Genomic DNA, 21601 nt, shown 5'->3' with positions numbered 1-21601 from the left:
GATTAATAAAGTTCTCTGTTAAAAAGAAAAAATGTGCTCCTAGGGAGTGCTTTCTAAGGCTCCATGTACACGGGACGCTGGAAATGGCCGTTTAGGAGCAGTTGGGCGTTTTTTTTAGAAGCCCCTGAACCCATCTACATTTTATCTTATCTGTCCATGTACACCAGGTCGTTTGCGGGCAGTTGCGTTCAGGGACTGTTTTTAGAACGCAATTATTTGCGTTCGAACGTGTGTTTCACGGCGTTTCAAACGCAAAAACGCGACCGAACACGATGACCCGCGTTTTGGCGTTCACGTTTTTCTATTTTAAAGGGGAATAATTTTTTTGACCTCTAGGAACAGTTCTAAATGCAAACGCCCGCTAAACGCGGGTACAAACGCGACCGAACGGACGTTTCAAACGTCCTAAAAATTCCAGCATTCAAAGGGACTTTTAACAACGTCCCGTGTACATGGAGCCTAACGGTGTGGAGGTGCTTTAACTGGGGGAAGACAGAGATCCGTGTTCCTGCTCAGAAGAAACACAAGATCTCCAACTTCCCCTTTCACAGAACGGCGGTCTGCCTTGTTTACATAGGCAGACCGCCATTCTGATTATCCTGAGAACAATCACGGTGTGCCAGCAAACATCTGGCTCGCCAAACCTGCCTATTGGCTCCTGCTGTGTCCAATCAGGTACGTGATTTTGGGCAGGAGGGTCGCCCGAAACTACTGGTTGCCCTGCCCCAGTATATGTGCATGGGGCTGTCCAGAGGAGGCTAAAAAGGTCATTCATTCACCGCGATCTGTGAATGAGAAAACAAGATGTCCCTTTTTCCACCGCAGCAGACAACTTTTGGCTCTTAATGAAGTGTGAGGGCACTGATGAGCACCCTCGTAGTTCATCGTAGTGCGATACTTCTTCCAGCTTTGTAATTGTCTACCTGTTTGGAAGTACGTGCAGGAAAGGTGGAGGCTGTGTCTGCAGGAACCTGACATTGCACCTGCGATCTGCTGCAAATGGGTGCAATGGTCTGCAGGTTTTTCTAAAAAGAATAATAAATGTTTTTTTAATGGAAAAATGTGTGCATTTATTATCTTTTTTCAAAAAGGTAAACATAGTCCTTAATTCTAGTTTAGGCCCAGCCATGTGGATAAAACGCGTCAGTGGAGGAGGTCCCAGGCAGAGACTCTCTCTGTTCATGTGGTCCAGATGTGTTTGAATATTCTTCAGGGTGCACCTGGTCTTTTTCTTCACATTTGTGCAGATAGAATGAGCCCCTCTTGGCATTTAACACCCGATCATCCATGGGGGTTGCCCCATTCCATGCTTTGGAGCAGTGTATACTATAATGTTGCCAAAGTTCAGAGTGCATGTTTGTTCAACTGTGAAAAATCAACAGAAAAAGATGAGTTTGGACCTCTGCAATATCTTACTCGCTATATCCCGTTGGACTACAATTTTTTTTTGTTCACTTGTGATAGCCGGAACAATACCTGTGGTCACATGACCCCTTACATTTATGGCAATGGCAGAAAGAGGAGGAGCCATGCACAGACAATCCTGACACAGAGTAAAACTGGAATGATTTTGGGCAGACCTCTACAGGGTTCCAAGTTACATCTATTGTTTAAAAAAAAAAATAGCTATACGAATGTGACAAACATTCACAAGGCCACCACGAAAAATCCCCATATTTTGTTTAAAATGATTATTTATTTCCTAAAACCTGTAAGCGCCATCTAGTGGAAAATACTGCATTATGAACATGAGATGGCATAGGAAATAATCATATTCTAGACTTATTCCATATTCATATTTCTTTACCAAATTACTAGGCCCAGTTGCATTTACTGCATGCATGATAACATTTTGTATGTAAAATTAAATTCACTAAAATGATTGCACAGACGTTCACCCCTGAAGGAGAAGTACAGCCAATGCTTTTTTGGCCATACTTCTCCCGGGGGATCACTTAGTTCTGCACATCTGTGTCTCAGATTCAGCTGACAGTGGGCTAAGGTCTGCTGTCGGCTGACGTCACAGAGCCCGTCCAGGCTCTGCAGGGATCCTGACAATAATGTCAGGATCTACACAAATGCTTGACTGTCAGCTGGCTCCGCCTGTCAGCGCACTGCTAAGAGCCTGAGCCAGCCGCTCCTGCCCCCTCCCCAGTCTGGCGCTCAGAGCAGACCAAGAACTGAGCAGTCAGCGGTCTTTGATCGATCAGTTCTCTGTGTAGAGGCGGCGGGGACAGCTGCAGTTTGGATCCATGCTGGAGCCATCTAGGTGAGTATGGTTGTTTGTTTTTTTTTTGTAAACCTGCACTTCTCTTTTAAAATACCTCCAGCCTTCTGTGTTACTCATTGATTCTATGAGCAGAGCAGAGAAAGGCTCAGGACCCTTTAACATTGTGGCATTTTATGATTTCCCTTAATAAAGATAGTGGCTGTTCCCATGGCAGCACTGCTATGTGTTTTGATGCATCTGAAACAGGTATTGCCAATCCTTGGTCAATGCTTGTTAATCCTATCTACCCCAAATTCTAAATTAAAGCGGTTGTATACCCGAAAACAAAACAAAACCAAAAAAAAAACCTGCAAGACAAAGGCATAATGAGCTAGTATGCATCGCATACTAGCTAATTATGTATTACTTACCTTAGAACGAAGCCCCGACACGGACCCCCGGATATCGCTGCGGGCGCTGCCATGATCCCTCGGCGTCTCTTCCGGGTTCGGCGGCTCCGGCGCTGTGATTGGCCGGAGCCGCGATGACGTCACTCCCGCGTGCGCGCGGGAGTGATTTTCCGGCAAGCAAAACTAAAGGTCCCCCCGGACCTTCAGAGCGCATGCGCCGCTCGCGTGAGCGGCTTTATGCACTGCAAATATCTCCTAAACCATGCCGGTTTAGGAGATATTAATTGTACCTACAGGTAAGCCTTATTATAGGCTTACCTGTAGGTAAAAGTGTCAAAAAGCGGGATACTACCGCTTTAAGGGATGCAACGATATCCTTTTTTTTTTATTGGCGAGTACAAGTACCAATACTCAAGTCAAGTACTCACTGATACCAAGTACCGATACTTTGCGGTGCGAGTTGAGCCTATACAGATGAATGGGCTCAAGTCGCACTACAAAGAATCGCATGTGATTTGATCAGGAATGCGGTTGGATTCCTGTCTAAGTCACATGCGTTTCCCCCCACCGCTCCTGTGTGAACCCAGACTTATAGGGACTTCCGCCGGGGTTCACACAGGAGCAGTGCTGGAAACCACATGCGATTCAGACAGGAATCACACTGTATTCCTGTTCAAATCACATGCGATTCTTTGCAGTGCGATTTTAGCCCATTGATTTTGTATGGGCGTAAATCGCACCGTAAAGAATCTGTTTGGGGTATCGGAGCAGTTTCTCGAATACACATGAAAATACTCCTTTTCGGCATCGGTGCAACCCTATTGACAAGCCTTGGCCAATGACTGTTAACCCTATTCACTCCAAATTCTAAATTGAAATTCTGTGACGCAAGACAACGCACCTGCCTAATGCTACAAAAAAAACACCCCTCTACGCACATGCATAGATCATAATTGGCCCTAAATTGAAGATAAAAATAACAAGAACTTGCAGCAGTCAGAAACCAAAGAAAGATTCCGCAGCTGTTTATATACGCTTTATGTATGCGTTTGAATAATTTATGGAGAAAAATGTATAGAATGGAATAATCCTTGCAGCTTAGTGAATGGGCCCCTATGTCTGTACGTCATCAATGCTGCATTATTTGTGCCTGGGTACAGCTGGGACCTCCAGGTTTGTTGATGTATCGGAGGTAGTTTGCTGATGCTGTGAGCTGTGATTGGCTGCTGCCCAGTAGCAGTGCGTGGGAAGAGAGGAGAGTTCCCGGCTGCCCACACAGTCTGAGCTCACAGTCACATCGCTGTACACAGGGGCTGTACTGCAGTGCTGCCTGTGCCTTACTTCCCGGCTGCTGCACTTCACCTGCTCTTACTGCCAACATGACAGTCTCGTGCCTGACCTTTACCAACTGCCTGTGCGCCCTCTGGTCCCTGGGCTTCGCCTTCCACTTGCACTTTAGGGAGCCTGGTTACCGACATCATAAAGGTAAGTAAATGATTGCATGAGCTCATACTGATGATGAGGGGGGATTCCATGCAAAGCGGCATCATCTGCTTTCTTTGTATCTGTCACTTCTAACAGGGTGATGGTGCCCACACACATACAGATCGAAATGAATGATTTCCATTACTTAATTGCTAATTGAAGGTGCCACAACCAAATTGCACGACATTCATTTATTTGATCTGTCAATGTTCAGCTTGAATGGTTTTCTTCGGTGGACCAGAAATCCACTTTTGATGGCTTAGAATCAATCAGTTTATCAATCTGGATTTGATATCTGCGCAAAATGGATTAAAAATCAATCCGATGATGATCATACTTTATCTAAGGTCTTTCTAAATCTATCTAAATTCATTGGCAGAGGATCCCACGGAAAATCTGTTACCGATTGCTGTGTGTAGGATCTTCCCCCGAGGCTGTACGCTGACGTAAGATGGGATCTGCCCCCGAGGCTGTACGCTGACATAAGATGGGATCTGCCCCCGAGGCTGTACGCTGACGTAAGATGGGATCTGCCCCCGAGGCTGTACGCTGACATAAGATGGGATCTGCCCCCGAGGCTGTACGCTGGCATAAGATGGGATCTGCCCTCGAGGCTGTATGCTGGCATAAGATGGGATCTGCCCCCGAGGCTGTATGCTGGCATAAGATGGGATCTGCCCCCGAGGCTGTACGCTGACATAAGATGGGATCTGCCCCCGAGGCTGTACGCTGACATAAGATGGGGTCTGCCCCCGAGGCTGTACGCTGACATAAGATAGGATCTGCCCCCGAGGCTGTACGCTGACATAAGATGGGATCTGCCCACCCCCCCCCCCCCCCCTCGAGGCTGTACGCTGACATAAGATGGGATCTGCCCCCGAGACTGTATGCTGACATAAGATGGGATCTGCCCCTGAGGATGTACGCTGACATAAGATGGGATCTGCCCCCGAGGCTGTACGCTGACATAAGATGGGATCTGCCCCCGAGGCTGTGCGCTGACATAAGATGGGATCTGCCCCCCCCCCCCCAGGCTGTACGCTGACATAAGATGGGATCTGCCCCTGAGACTGTACGCTGACATAAGATGGGATCTGCCCCCGAGGATGTACGCTGACATAAGATAGGATCTGCCCCCGAGGCTGTACGCTGACATAAGATGGGATCTGCCCCCGAGGCTGTACGCTGACATAAGATGGGATCTGCCCCCGAGGCTGTACGCTGACATAAGATGGGATCTGCCCACGAGGCTGTACGCTGACATAAGATGGGATCTGCCCCCGAGGCTGTACGCTGACATAAGATGGGATCTGCCCCCGAGGCTGTACGTTGACATAAGATGGGATCTGCCCCCCGAGGCTGTATGCTGACATAAGACTGGATCTGCCCCCGAGGCTGTATGCTGACATAAGACTGGATCTGCCCCCGAGGCTGTATGCTGACATAAGACTGGATCTGCCCCCGAGGCTGTATGCTGACATAAGATGGGATCTGCCCACGAGGCTGTACGCTGACATAAGATGGGATCTGCCCCCGAGGCTGTACGCTGACATAAGATGGGATCTGCCCCCGAGGCTGTACGCTGACATAAGATGGGATCTGCCCCCCGAGGCTGTACGCTGACATAAGATGGGATCTGCCCCCGAGGCTGTACACTGACATAAGATGGGATCTGCCCCCGAGGCTGTACGCTGACATAAGATGGGATCTGCCCCCCGAGGCTGTATGCTGACATAAGACTGGATCTGCCCCCGAGGCTATATGCTGACATAAGACTGGATCTGCCCCCGAGGCTGTACGCTGACATAAGATGGGATCTGCCCACGAGGCTGTACGCTGACAAAAAATGGGATCTGCCACCCAGGCTGTACGCTGACATAAGATGGGATCTAACCCCGAGGCTGTACGCTGACATAAGATGGGATCTGCCCCCGAGGCTGTACGCTGACAAAAAATGGGATCTGCCGCCCAGGCTGTACACTGACATAAGATGGGATCTGCCCCCGAGGCTGTACACTGACATAAGATGGGATCTAACCCCGAGGCTATACACTGGCATAAGATGGGATCTGCCCCCCGGGGCTATACACTGGCATAAGATGGGATCTGCCCCCGGGGCTATACACTGGCAAAAGATGGGATCTGCCCCCCGGGGCTATACACTGGCATAAGATGGGATCTGCCCCTGGGCTATACACTGGCATAAGATGGGATCTGCCCCCTGGGGCTATACACTGACATAAGATGGGATCTGCCCCCCGGGGCTATACACTGGCATAAGATGGGATCTGCCCCCGGGGCTATACACTGACATAAGATGGGATCTGCCCCCGGGGCTATACACTGGCATAAGATGGGATCTGCCCCTGGGGCTATACACTGGCATAAGATGGGATCTGCCCCCGGAGCTATACACTGGCATAAGATGGGATCTGCCCCCCGGGGCTATACACTGGCATAAGATGGGATCTGCCCCCGGGGCTATACACTGGCAAAAGATAGGATCTGCCCCCCGGGCTATACACTGGCATAAGATGGGATCTGCCCCTGGGCTATACACTGACATAAGATGGGATCTGCCCCCGGGGCTATACAGTGGCATAAGATGGGATCTGCCCCCTGGGGCTATACACTGACATAAGATGGGATCTGCCCCCCGGGGCTATACACTGGCATAAGATGGGATCTTCCCCCCGGGGCTATACACTGACATAAGATGGGATCTGCCCCCGGGGCTATACACTGACATAAGATGGGATCTGCCCCCGGGGCTATACACTGGCATAAGATGGGATCTGCCCCCAGGGCTATACACTGACATAAGATGGGATCTGCCCCGGGGGCTATACACTGACATAAGATGGGACCTGCCCCCGGGGCTATACACTGGCATAAGATGGGATCTGCCCCCAGGGCTATACACTGGCATAAGATGGGATCTGCCCCCGGGGCTATACACTGGCATAAGATGGGATCTGCCCCGGGGGCTATACACTGACATAAGATGGGATCTGCCCCGGGGGCTATACACTGGCATAAGATGGGATCTGCCCCCGGGGCTATACACTGGCATAAGATGGGACCTGCCCCGGGGGCTATACACTGACATTAAATGTCATATTGAGTACACTGTTGATCTCAGAAGGGCTCTTTCCAACACCACCGTCACCGAGATTCCTGATCTGTTGAAGTGGAATTTTTGTCTGTGATAGGACTGATCTTCGGACTTGTCTGTCTCTATCCTAAAATAATGAACAATTACATAAGGAACATGCACATTTCTTTCAACCAAAGGCACCATTTCTATAACCTGCATTTTGTAATCTGATATTTTGTGTTTGGCGTACATCCGTGAATGAGGACAGCTCGTGTTTATGAAACGACCATTGGGAAGAGTGTGATCCAATGGTCGTCTAACACAACAGGTCCACTTCCAGTTTATCTCAGCTGTATGTGCTGTACATAGAGATCTCATTAGAAACGTAGCAATCCAATCTCTTATTACACAATATAAAAGTGAATTCAATTATCTGTCCTCTGTAACACTGGGACCACTCGGCGTTTCTTGGGTGATTCACCCGGCAGACTGAAGCTGTACACGTGCCGTTAACACTTGCATGTCCAAGTCAAAGGATAGGTAAGCTGGAACATTTCCCTGTGCTACAAATGATTTTGCTGTTATCACCCCCAGGGGTCCTCAATGGCCTGATCTGATATTAGGGTTGGGAGGGGGCAGGATGAGAGCTGCTCAATGCCAATCTGAAGCTGGCCATCCAGAATTTCATTTAAAATGTTTAATTTTAGGAATATTCATTAAATTTTCTAATCATTGGTGAGATTAACTCAATGTTCAATGCAGGATGGAAATTTTTTCTCTATCAAATGATTTCTTACAATATGGTTTTTGTTCAGGAAAGTCAATTTAATCCAAAATCAATTGTTAAAAGCAAACAAAACTTTTTGTCTAGCCATTAAATGTTTTACGAAATTTGCTAAAATATTAATGTTCCCTCAAAAATCTGCTATTATGTGGCTAGCTTAAGGTGGCCACCAAATGATTTGGGTGTAATTGTTAAAAATGTATGTTTTTTGGGGTTTTCTTTTTGTTTGTTTTTTTTTGCTGTCTGTGTTCCATTAGGGAGATTTTCCTATACTTCCTGTCCTGGAGATGCAACAGGAAGTGAGAGAGAATCTCTACAAAGGGGAATTACACTCGTAGACAGTTTTCATTTGGAACAAGTATCCCCATTAGAATGAATACCCTCACCCCTCATTCTGGTGACAACTCATCATTGGTGGTGGTAAGACCATACCCTTACTTTATAATTGGTGATGGTAAAGCCATACCCTTACTTTATATTTGGTGGTGGTAAGATCATATTCTTACTTTATAATTAGTGGGGGTAAGGTCATACCTTTACTTTATAATTGGTGGTGGTAAGGTCATACCTTTACTTTATAATTGGTGGTGGTAAGGTCATACCCTTACTTTATAATTGGTGGTGGTAAGGTCATACCTTTACTTTATAATTGGTGGTGGTAAGATCATACCCTTACTTTATAATTGGTGGTGGTAAGGTCATACCCTTACTTTATAATTGGTGGTGGTAAGGTCATACCTTTACTTTATAATTGGTGGTGGTAAGACCATACCCTTACTTTATAATTGGTGATGGTAAAGCCATACCCTTACTTTATATTTGGTGGTGGTAAGATCATATTCTTACTTTATAATTAGTGGGGGTAAGGTCATACCTTTACTTTATAATTGGTGGTGGTAAGGTCATACCTTTACTTTATAATTGGTGGTGGTAAGGTCATACCCTTACTTTATAATTGGTGGTGGTAAGGTCATACCTTTACTTTATAATTGGTGGTGGTAAGATCATACCCTTACTTTATAATTGGTGGTGGTAAGGTCATACCCTTACTTTATAATTGGTGGTGGTAAGGTCATACCTTTACTTTATAATTGGTGGTGGTAAGACCATACCCTTACTTTATAATTGGTGATGGTAAAGCCATACCCTTACTTTATATTTGGTGGTGGTAAGATCATATTCTTACTTTATAATTAGTGGGGGTAAGGTCATACCTTTACTTTATAATTGGTGGTGGTAAGGTCATACCTTTACTTTATAATTGGTGGTGGTAAGGTCATACCCTTACTTTATAATTGGTGGTGGTAAGGTCATACCTTTACTTTATAATTGGTGGTGGTAAGACCATACCCTTACTTTATAATTGGTGATGGTAAAGCCATACCCTTACTTTATATTTGGTGGTGGTAAGATCATATTCTTACTTTATAATTAGTGGGGGTAAGGTCATACCTTTACTTTATAATTGGTGGTGGTAAGGTCATACCTTTACTTTATAATTGGTGGTGGTAAGGTCATACCCTTACTTTATAATTGGTGGTGGTAAGATCATACCCTTACTTTATAATTGGTGGTGGTAAGGTCATACCTTTACTTTATAATTGGTGGTGGTAAGATCATACCCTTACTTTATAATTGGTGGTGGTAAGGTCATACCCTTACTTTATAATTGGTGGTGGTAAGGTCATACCCTTACTTTATAATTGGTGGTGGTAAGATCATACCCTTACTTTATAATTGGTGGTGGTAAGGTCATACCCTTACTTTATAATTGGTGGTGGTAAGGTCATACCCTTACTTTATAATTGGTGGTGGTAAGATCATACCCTTACTTTATAAATGGTGGAGGTAAGATCATACCCCTACTTTATATTTGGTTGTGGTAAGACTATCTATGTCTATGAAGACTATGTCTTCAACTATTTTCATAATCGATTAGTTATCAATTAAACAATTAGTTGCTTCGGCCCTAAGGTTGACTTTTCACCAAAAGTCAAAATTGACATATCAGTTACAGTAGTGTTTAGCCTGGTTAGGCTGCATGTTCTGGGGCAGAAGGAGTGAGGCTGAAAGCGTTGAAGGAGCAGACTCTGAACAAACGTTTGCATACTCGGGAATTAATGGATTAATTTAAAATGTGGTTCAAATAATCTGTCTCTATGATGTTTGTTGCTTTTTTTTGATACAGTGGGGAAGGGTTTGATCCTTAGTGAGGTTTTTATTGCTATTTGGGGAGGTTTCCCACTATTTCCTATTCCAATGATATCCCATGTATCTAGAGATAACTAAAGAGACAACAAGAGATTGGGGTGGAGGTTGGACTGTGAGGGTGCATTGGTGGGATTGGTGTAGGCTGAACAGTTTTTATGTGACAGGGGGTCTTCATAACACTGAGAAATATACGTAAGTGGGCTAAATTTAAAAATACTGCTTGACCAGGAGTCATGCTTGTCCTCTGGCTTTAAGTCTTTGAGTCACTGACCAGGAGTCATGCTTGTCCTATGGCTTTAAGTCTTTGAGTCACTGACCAGGAGTCATGCTTGTCCTCTGGCTTTAAGTCTTTGGGTCACTGACCAGGAGTCATGCTTGTCCTATGGCTTTAAGTCTTTGGGTCACTGACCAGGAGTCATGCTTGTCCTATGGCTTTAAGTCTTTGAGTCACTGACCAGGAGTCATGCTTGTCCTCTGGCTTTAAGTCTTTGAGTCACTGACCAGGAGTCATGCTTGTCCTCTGGCTTTAAGTCTTTGAGTCACTGACCAGGAGTCATGCTTGTCCTCTGGCTTTAAGTCTTTGAGTCACTGACCAGGAGTCATGCTTGTCCTATGGCTTTAAGTCTTTGAGTCACTGACCAGGAGTCATGCTTGTCCTATGGCTTTAAGTCTTTGAGTCACTGACCAGGAGTCATGCTTGTCCTCTGGCTTTAAGCCTTTGGGTCACTGGCCTAAAAAAATGGGGTGCAGGTAAGGAGTTCCTGCATACATACATGTTCCAGGTTGGTGACCTAAAGAGAAGCTACGGTTCTTCTAATGTAAATCTTAATGAATCCATCTTCAGTAAGCTTAGGGAGCAGTTTTTCTATATAAACTGTTCATTTTAAAGAAAATTGAGTGTTTGTTGGGTGCATATGAGGTTGATTACTTCAGAATACAAGTCTGTTGGTGGCCATCACATGTAAGGGCACCTGAAGCTTGATGGCCTTTAACTTCCAGGATTTTTTTGCAGCTGACTACCCAGCATGCATGAGTGGTTCTCCCACCTGTGCAGTAATCACACTGTGCAGCACATAGAGCTGAAATAACGCAATGCCACAGGCTGAGAATGACTGTTAACTCCTGGGACAGTGGGATTGATGAGACCGATATCTCAGGAGTCAATGGGACATCGTAGTGATGTAAATCACCTAGGTGGACAGATCCAGAAGTGGAGGCAAAAGAAAAAATAAATAAATAAAAAAGGTATAACAAAAACAAAAAAACCCTTCCAATATCCAAACATTAAGGAGCCAGACCTGAGCATTGACATGGGACATGTGATCGTATGGGACATACTACTTGTGAAGACCCACTTTAACTAAAGGCATTTCTGATTTTGGATAAAGTAAGGGAGGGTTATAACCCATTCCATTTTTTTTTTATTTATTTATTGCCATCTGTGTCCCTTTGGGGAGATTTCCCTTCATTTCCTGTCCCAGAGCCAATACAGGAAGTGAGAGGAAATCCCTGCAAAGTGAGGGAATCCCTAGTTGTGACCAGAGACTCCAGAACTAGTGTCCCCATTGGAAGATTTCCACTCTATTCCTGTTCTGGGGACCGCCCAAAATTTTGGGGTTTCTTTCTCTTTTGGTGAAATGGTCACAGGACATCTTGTGAGGGTGAAACTCTATCACCGGGACACAGACAGCTATAAAAACTGACATATTCTGAGCCCTGTCTGCTCTATCCAAAACCTAAACAAAAATGTTCTGTCTTTAGTTGTACCTTAAAAAGTACCCAAATCATAGGATCATGCTTGGCTTATTTATTCCAGCAAATGTTTACTTAAAAAAAAAATATTGTTGTAAAAAGTGTGCAACTTTTATAAACAATGTATTTCTTGTGCCAAAAAGGAAGGGTGGTAATATTGCAGTTGGCCTCTAGAGGGCAGTCTGGCTCCACTTTAAGGATAACACTGGCTCAGATTCCTAATCTGTCCATGACAGTGATATTTCCTTTACTGGTCAATAGGGGGCGCCAAAGACTCTTTGACACTTTCTGTATGTAACTGCTGAAATTTACAAAAGTTCTTTCTATCCCTCCGGTAGTATGAATGTATAGCAATGTGTTCAACATCAAAAATATTGGAGAATCGAGGATAATCCAATATTCTCTATATGGGTGAGTGACCTAAAGATTGTATAGAATAGAAAACAATAGAACTATTGGGTCATATTCATCTGGTAAGCCTCCCTCTTACCTCACATGTCATTGGTGGTAATACACATCAAAGTTAACAACTTCGCACTTTGATGGACTTTTTTCCTTCACAGAGACTATTTATTCATTTTATTTTTATCAGATGGACTTTATATATTTATTTATTTATTTATTGATATTTTTCACTTCTATGAACAGTAACTTTGTTCATTTACATGCACTTTAATATATATTCAATATATATTTAATATCATTATTTGCACCTAGTGACTCTTTAACCACTTTACCACCGGAGGATTTTGCTGTCTTACGTCCGGGCCACTTTTTGCGATTCGGCACTGTGCGACTTTAACTGACAATTGCGTGGTCGTGCGACGCCGTAACCAAACGAAATTTACGTCCTTTTTTTTTTCCCACAAACAGAGCTTTCTTTTGGTGGTATTTGATCACCTTGATCATTTTTACTTTTTGCGCTATAAAAAAAAAGAGCGACAATTTTGAAAAAATAACAATATTTTTCACATTTTTTATATGAAATTCCCCCCCAAAAAAACTAAAAATCTAAATTTTTTATCATTTTAGGCCAATTTGTTTTCTGCTACATATTTTTGGTAAAAAAAATCGCAATAAGCGTATTTTGATTGGTTTGCGCAAAAGTTATTGCGTTTACTAACTAAGGGAAAGATTTCTGTCATTTTTTTTTTTTAACGAGTAATGGCGGCGATCTGCAATTTTTTGCGGTACTGCGACATTGCGGCGGACAGATCGGACCCTTGACTGGCATTTTTGACATTTTTGACACTTTTGGGAGTACCAGTGACATTACTGCAGTAATCAGTGCTATAAATATGCACTGTTACTGTAAAAATTACACTGGGGGGGAAGGGGTTAATTTTATTGGAGAGGGAGGGGTTAATGTATGCCTGGTGCTTACTGACGTGTGGGGGGAGGTGACTGCGTGACACAGGGACAGATCGCAGGTTCAGCTATGCTGAACCCTGCAATCTGACCCTGCCTGTCACTTAGGAGATCCACCCGCTTTGTTTACACAAGCGGGCGGATCTCCAGACTCGATTCCCCGACGATCGGGGAAGAGCGGCGGCGATCGCCTCTGCTCCTCCCCTGGCCCGACTCCCGCTGTGACTGAATACAGCGGGAGCGAGCCTCCGAGAGAGGGGAATGTCTGGTGACGTAGGTCTACGTCTCCAGACGATAACGAACCACTTTGCCGCAGTAGAGCTCTAGTGAGCAGTGGCAAAGTGGTTAAACCTTGTCACATATTTATTACCAGCGCTGCATTATTATATTTTCATTTGTTATTACGAATTGTCTTTAGTTTTTGCTGGCCTCAGGTTATTATTGTTAGCACGGTATATTTTTTACACATTTTTTCTGCGTATATAGACAGATTTTACTGTTCTGGATTTAGTAATACTTTAATAAAAATGTATTTTAGGGCCGGTTCACACCACATGCAGTCCAGTGTGTTTTTTTTTTTTCTGCATCAAAACACAGGTAAAGTAGGTTATATGGTTTCAAATGGCACAGTTCACACCAGTGTGGTCAGTTCCAGTGTGTTTTAGGAAAAAAAAATAGAACATGCTGCATTTTTTTTGCTCTGAACTGTACTGGAATGTGGTAAAACAGATCAGAATGAGGATGAGAAGGCTCCGCTCTAATTCATCCCAAAGGTGTTCTATCGGGTTGAGGTCAGGACTCTGTGCAGCACAGTCAAGTTCCTCCACCCCAAACTCGCTCATCCATGTCTTTATGGAGCTTGCTTTGTGCACTGGTCCAAATCATTTGGTGGAGGGAGGATTATAGTGTGGGGTTGTTTTTCAGGGGTTGGGCTTGGCCCCTTAGTTCCAGTGAAGGGAACTCTTAAGGCGTCAGAATACCAAGACATTTTGGACAATTTCATGCCCCCATCTTTGTGGGAACAGTTTGGGGATGGCCCCTTCCTGTTCCAACATGACTGCACACCAGTGCACAAAGCAAGGTTCATAATGACATGGATGAGTGAGTTTAGGGTGGAGGAACTTGACAGAGCCCTAACCTCAACCTGATAGAACACCTTTGGGATGAGTTAGGCCCCGTTCACACTGGGGCGACGCTACTTGCCGGGACACCTCACAGGTCACGGTGCGCAGCTCGCACCGTGACCTCGGAGCGGCCGGCACGGACTTCATATCATTGAAGTCAATGCAGGTCGCTCCAGGTCGCCCCAAAGAAGCTCCGGACCCTTTTTCTAAGTCGGAGCGACTTGTGTCGCTCCTATTAGAATGGGTCCACAGCTTCTCTATGGCAGGCGACCTGTCAGGCGACCTGGTCGCCCCAGTGTGAACGGGGTCTTAGAGTGGAGACTGCGAGCCAGGTCTTCTCATCCAACATCAGTTCCTGACCTCACAAATGCGATTCTGGAAGAATGATCAAACATTCCAATAGACACTCTCCTTAACCTTGTGAACAGCCTTCCCAGAAGAGTTGAAGCTGTTATAGCTGCAAAGGGTGGGCCAACCCAATATTGAACCCTATGGACTAAGACTGGGGTGCCATTAAAATTAATGCGTGTAAAGGCAGGCGTCCCAATACTTTTGACAATATAGTGTGTATGTGAATTGGCTGCATTTTTATTCGCACCCGATTCGCATAACCTGGATCTGACCGGTTTTAAATGGAGCCGGTTCACATATGTCCGGGGTGGCTGCGGTCTGTTTCTGAAAACAGTCCTGTGCGATTTTGGGTCCGATTTAGGTGCGAATTCAAGTAAAAATTAGCACCTGAACCGTTGAACAAAACTGGACTCTGGACTGCAAACCGCAACCTAACATGTAAACCTTGGTGTGATCATCTCCGTCATGTCTAACTCTATGGGCTGCACAGCCATGTTGTAGAGGACAGTCTACTTCTAATACATGGATCTCACTGGTCCGCAGAGTGTTGGGATGGAAGTGACGCCATGGCAGGGGTGGAACCTAGAAGAAGGACAATGTCAGTAGGACAATGGTATGAGATCCTAGCCCAGACTGCACTGTCTTATCTGCTATAGCATCTTAGCTGAACCATAGACATGGAAGCGTATTACAAGAGCTACCGATATTTAATCCTGATTTTTACACATCCGTTTCTCTGCTCATTGGGGTAATTATAGTAGTTTTTTTTTCTTTAGAAGAACTTCAAAGAGGTGTTGGTGTGGTAAGACACCGATCCTCTCTGGGCCGTGCCACCAGTGGTCTCCTACATTCAGGGAGGAGGTCCTGGTTGTGTATTGGCTGTCTGATTAAAGGTGACAACAGGTAAAGCCTTTGATCATTTGATGTGTTCAGAAAAAATGTCGCACCTGAAGCATATTGTGCTAGAGACATTCCCAGTCTCACCAGCATCATTAACTGGAACTACCCCCCCCCCCCCCCCCAAAATATATGGTTACAGGAAAGATGGAGGCTCTTCATGAGTTGGACTTGTAACCAGTCTGAAGAGAGGGAACTATGACTTTCCTGATATGCATGCCAACACCTGAATGTATCAGACTAGTATCTGTATGTGTGTATGGTAGGGATGCCAGTGCCGATACCAACTATTTGGGCGAGTATCAGTATTCATTCAAATACTCCCGATACCGACACCGATACTTTGCAGTGCAAATTGCCTCAATGCAAAATGAATGGACGCAAATCGCCCTGCAATGAATCGCTTGCGAGTCCTGTCCAAATTGCATGCTTTGTCTGTCCGAATCGCATGCGATTTCCCCCAATGCTGTGTGTGTCAATACAAAGCGATTAATGTGCCATGGAGTCAGGTTAAATAATGTTAGCACTCTCAGTACATATCTGGTAGCAAATCAGGGCCACTAGAGGAGATGTAGAGGCGGTCCCGCCCCCAAGCTGACATCACTTCCGCCCTATACCCAAGGCTTCCCAGAACTTCTCCTCCAGCCCTGTGCCCTGATTTGTTAAAGGAGGTGCATTAAAATGTATTCATGCCTTTATGCATTTAAATGTAAGAATTTTACTAATTATTTCTGCCGAAACCTTTATGTCGGAAAAGCCATGCCTGTATGATCAGTAAAATTCTTAGACGTCTTCATGTAGCCTTTACCCTTTCTTTACAGGCCAGGCTTTTTAGAAAAACTTATTTTCATCTCTTTACCAGGGTGGATAAAAATTAAGGTTTTTTTTTTTTCAAATCCGATTTTCTTTATTTAAATCTGATTTATTTATTTTTTTTAATTTAAATCAGAATATTTTTTATTTTCATCAAATTTATTTTATTAAAATGCTAGCTAAAGATAGTTTTCTATTCAGGATAAATTAATAATTTAGTTTATTCAGCATAACATGGAGCTTAGTTGAGGCTGTATATTCTGCAATATTTGGTAAAACTCATTCAATTTTGAATTTGAATTTTTCGAATTGAATTTGAATTTTGGTAAATTCATTCAATCCAAGCTCTGCAAGCTGAGATAACATGCACTGCATTGATGCATTCACACAATTTCACAGTAACCATGAGAGAAAACAAAGTTCAGGAATATTCCTTTATCCCATGGTTTTGCAAATCTTTGTACACTACAAACTGTATGAATCAGTTTGATCATGCTGTTTTACTAACCTGACAGCTTATTATTCTAGATAGGAAACCTTCATTTTCTTTGCAAATATTAACCACTTTACCACCGGAGGATTTTGCTGTCTTACGTCTGGGCCACTTTTTGCGATTCGGCGCTGTGCGACTTTAACTGACAATTGCGCGGTCGTGCGACGCCATACCCAAACTAAATTTACGTCCTTTTTTCCCCACAAACAGAGCTCTATTTTGGTGGTGTTTGATCACCTGTGCGATTTTTCCTTTTTGCGCTATAAACAAAAAAAAGCGTTTATTTTGAAAAAATAACAATATTTTTCACATTTTGTATATGAAATTCCCCCCAAAAAAATGTAAAAATCAAATTTTTTTTTAATTTTTGGCCAATTTGTTTTCTGCTACCTATGTTTGGTAAAAAAAATCACAACAAGTGTATTTTGATTGGTTTGCGCAAAAGTTATTGCGTTTACTAACTAAGGGAAAGATTTTTGTCATTTTTGGTGTTTTTTTTTAACGAGTAATGGCGGCGATCTGCGATTTTTTTTTTTTTTTTTTTTTTTTTTTTTTTTTGCGGGACTGCGACATTGCGGTGGACAGATCGGACCCTTGACTGACATTTTTGACACTTTTGGGGGTACCAGTGACATTTCTACAGTAATCAGTGCTATAAATATGCACTGTTACTGTAATAATGACACTGGCAGGGGAGGGGTTAATGTATGCCTGGTGCTTACTGACATGTGTGGGGGGAGGTGACTGAGTGACACAGGGACAGATCGTATTGTTCAGCTATGCTGAACCCTGCAATCTGTCACTGTTTGTCACATAGGAGATACGCCCGCTCTGTTTACACAAGCGGGCGGATCTCCACACTCGATTCCCGGACAATCGGGGAAGAGCGGCGGTGATCACCGCCTCTCCTCCCCTGGCCCGACTCCCGCTGTGACAGAAAACAAAGGGAGCGCGCCTCCGGCGGCGCACGAGCGCCGCCTACAGGGGGACGAGTCCAGCGACATAGGTCTACGTCGCTGGACAGAATCGAGCCACTTTGCCGCAGTACAGTCCCAGTGACTGGTCGGCAAGTGGTTAAAGATTGTCACTACCAGCAAGAATGAGTCCTTACATTTAAAGAGCACCTGTCATTTCAGATCCATCATGGCAGCACCTATTAGCGGGCATCCACTCAGCTGCTGCCGTGGCCACGTCCCTCACCTTGTTGTGTCACTGCCGCATCACCACCCGTCCCATTTAAGTGAATGGGACTGTCGGTGAGTCAACAGCAGGTCAGAGGAGGAGCCGCTGTGGGACAGAGATGACAGTTGCTCTTTAGAAATGATGATTTAAATCAAGCCTTTTTACTGGTGATTTAAATCGACTTGATTTAAATTAAATCCACCCTGCTCTTTACCATCCAAGTCAGGAGTAGGAGCTTCTCCTCTTTGCTCCCTCGAGGGGTGGGGAAGGAAAGGTTCTGCAGGATGATATATCAATCAATACATTTACCTTAGTGAAGGTGGATAGGACTGTGGGGCTTTCTGCGTCTCCCTCTGCGGACGTGTAACAAATCAATAACAATCTAATCGCGTTCAGTAATATAATTACAATGATCGTTCTCCTCCAGCAAGAAACAAAAAAACAAACACACATTAATAATAGATGAGTTTAATGTACCTGAGCTTGAGGGATCTGGATCCTTCCATACACCAGGATCAGTGAGCGTCTCTGGGGTGTTTTTATGAATATTCTACCAACAGGAAGATTTCATAGCAAGCACTGGGGATCCAAAGGACTTAGCTGCAGTGCAGAATGGAGAAGGAGACGAGGGTTCTTATTGGTGGCTTTGGGCAATGAGGAACCAAAAACTTTCCGGGTAACCCAGTTCATAAGCTAAAACCATTAAACCCATAGCTGATCATACACGTTCCAATCTGATTGTACAATCTTCTTTAGATCTACAAATATGTATGTTGTGCAGGGGTCTCCCTGGTTGGGTACAAATTGATTGGATAGATGTTGGTAGTATAGATTGGCTCGGGATTAGAACACCTGCCAGTTTTTATTGCTGTCTGTGTCCCCATTATGGAGATTCACTCTCTCTGTTTCTCCTGCTTACCATTATCAGTGAAAGTTAAAAAAAAAAAGTCTCTAATTTTGGGTTGTCCCCAGAAAAGTATTAGAGGGGAAATCTTCCAATGAGGACACTAGTACTGGTGATCTGGGGGGTCCCAAAGAATTTCCCTTAATTTGCAGGGATTTCCTCTCACTTCCTGTTTGGCTATGGGACAGGGAGTGAAGGGAAATCTCCCCAACAAAACAGAGATGGCGGAAAAAAATGTGGCGGGTTATAATCCTCCCTTACTCCAAAATGTAAAAAAAGGTTTTGCCTACATTTCTACTTTAAGTTGTGCAGGGGTGACACAGGCACATGGTGGTGCGGGTGTTGGAGGAGATAGGTTAAGTCTGATAGGGGGGGGGGGGGGGGCATGGCTGCCTTAATCATTGTAGCCTTGGGGTTTGTATAGCAGAGCTTTGTTTATGAATGCTACTCCAGTGTGCCTGGACATGGGACCTGCTTTGACAAGAACGTAGGCAAATCTGGATCGACTTGGCTGCATCCGAAGAATGACAGAACAGTTCAAACAGCAGCCTAAAGCTGGACATACACTAGTAGATTTTCCAACCAATGTTCATATGAACGTTCGTATGAAAATTCTCAGTACATTTGATGATTGATGAATGTTGTTGAAATCCCAGGCGCCAGGTCGCCATGGTGGAACAAAAATTTCGTCCTGGGGCTAATGCTTCCACACACCCCCCATTATGTATCCCGGGCTCTGCTTGCCCAGAAGTGGCATAGCGGGTACAGCTGGGTAGGGGGGAGGGAGGAGAGCGGACACATGCTCTCCTCCTCTTCTTGTTGATCACCCAGAAGTGGCATAGCGGGTACAGCCGGGTAGGCGAGAGGGAGGAGAGCAGACACATGCTCTCCTCCTCTTCTTGTTGATCACCCAGAAGTGGCATAGCGGGTACAACCTTGTAGGCAGGAGGGAGGAGAGCAGGCGCATGCTCTCCTCCTCTTCTTGTTGATCACTCAGAAGTGGCATAGCGGGTACAACCTTGTAGGCAGGAGGGAGGAGAGCAGGCGCATGCTCTCCTCCTCTTCTTGTTGATCACTCAGAAGTGGCATAGCGGGTACAACCTTGTAGGCAGGAGGGAGGAGAGCAGGCGCATGCTCTCCTCCTCTTCTTGTTGATCACCCAGAAGTATATGATGTCACTTCCTGGTCCCCGTTGACCGTATGGCTGGGAGAGAATGTAATGCAGTGCAAAGTGGATTGCATTCCATTCAGTGGAGCACAGGGGAGACATGCTGGGTCCCTAAGACCCTGGGTGCCTCATTAAAGAGAACCTGTCACCACAAAAAAAATCTTTACATACAATACATGTAATGAAAGAAAAAAGATGTTTAGAATCTTTTAAAGAAATTAATATTACACCCAAGCACATAAAATCCCCCCCCCCCCCAGAAAAAATCTCAGGCCCCCAACATACAAACATAATGCACGTGGCAGGGTGCCTACGCCTGAAAATGTTGATTGCTGTGCACAATAGAATGAGAGCAATAATTCTAGCGCCAGACCTCCTCCGTAACGCTAAATTGATGACCAAAGTGGGGCTTTTAAAGCGTTGCCTATGGAAAATATAGGGTACTGCAGTTTGCCGCCATTTCACATGCGCACACAAATTTAAGGTTTGACATGTACCCATTGGGTAACTATTAACTTGGTGCAACCTCGTCTTTTATATTTCACAAAAAAAATTGGGTAATGTTTTGAATTTTTGTGCACAAAGGAAATGCGCATTGATGTATAACTGTGCGCCTGCGTGACACTACAAAAAAACGCATGCTTAGATCTAAAGTGAAATTCGACTTTTTGTAAAAAAAAAAAAGATTTCTGAATGAATTTGCTTACAATCAGCGGGTCTCGTATTTGAAAAAAAAAAATGTCTTAAACCGGCCACACATTTGAGTCGGATCGTACAATCTCCCTTAAGGTTTATATCGATGTCCGTTTTTTTTAAATGCTGTGTTTGCGATTTAGATGCAAATGTAGAATTTGACAAGAAAAAAATGCACTTCATCCATTTTACCTGCAGTCCATGCACCCTAATAGAACATTCAGGGGTTGATTTACTAAAGCTGAATACACACTGTACAACTTTTGTTGTTAGATTTCCTTTAGATTTCCCTTCAACTATGTAGTGTGAAGGCCTGCCTGATTACAAATTGAAAGTGTTTAGATTTGACCTCATATTATATGGTTTTGGTAAATCTAAAGCCCCTTTCACACTATCCATCCATTGGCGGACTCCGTTTATCTCAGGGGGGATTGATCCGCCGATCCCCCGCTGAGCAGAAGTATGACAGCTGTTCTCCACGCTGTGTGCGTTCCCCATACATCTCTATGGGGGAATCGGATGGGAACGGACCGTCGGGCCGTTCTCATATGATCTGCTGGAGGAATGGAAAATAGGGTTTCCATCAGTCCAGATTTGACGGATCGGATCGGATCAGATGTCAGCTGACATGTCTCCACTGACATCCGATGCCCCATAGGG

The 21601-nt window shown here is 44.5% G+C and overlaps 1 protein-coding gene across 2 annotated transcripts in view; it reads left to right on the top strand.

The window, feature by feature from the left end:
- Nucleotides 1-21601, top strand: part of NPDC1 (neural proliferation, differentiation and control 1) — a 225501-nt gene that overhangs the window by 174817 nt on the left and 29083 nt on the right. The window contains exon 1 of one of the 2 annotated variants that reach the window (XM_082262848.1): nt 3908-4104. The exons of the other annotated variant lie outside the window; for it this stretch is intronic. Within the exon in view, the coding sequence (XP_082118974.1) occupies nt 3999-4104 (106 nt within the window). The 5' untranslated portion in view covers nt 3908-3998. Of the gene's footprint in view, nt 1-3907; nt 4105-21601 lie in introns of those variants that run through there. 2 annotated transcript variants of the gene reach the window in all.

Source organism: Pelophylax lessonae, assembly GCF_965119305.1.
Source record: "Pelophylax lessonae genome assembly, chromosome: 7".
Lineage (NCBI taxonomy): Eukaryota > Metazoa > Chordata > Amphibia > Anura > Ranidae > Pelophylax > Pelophylax lessonae.
This window is presented reverse-complemented; position numbering and strand designations above follow the sequence as displayed.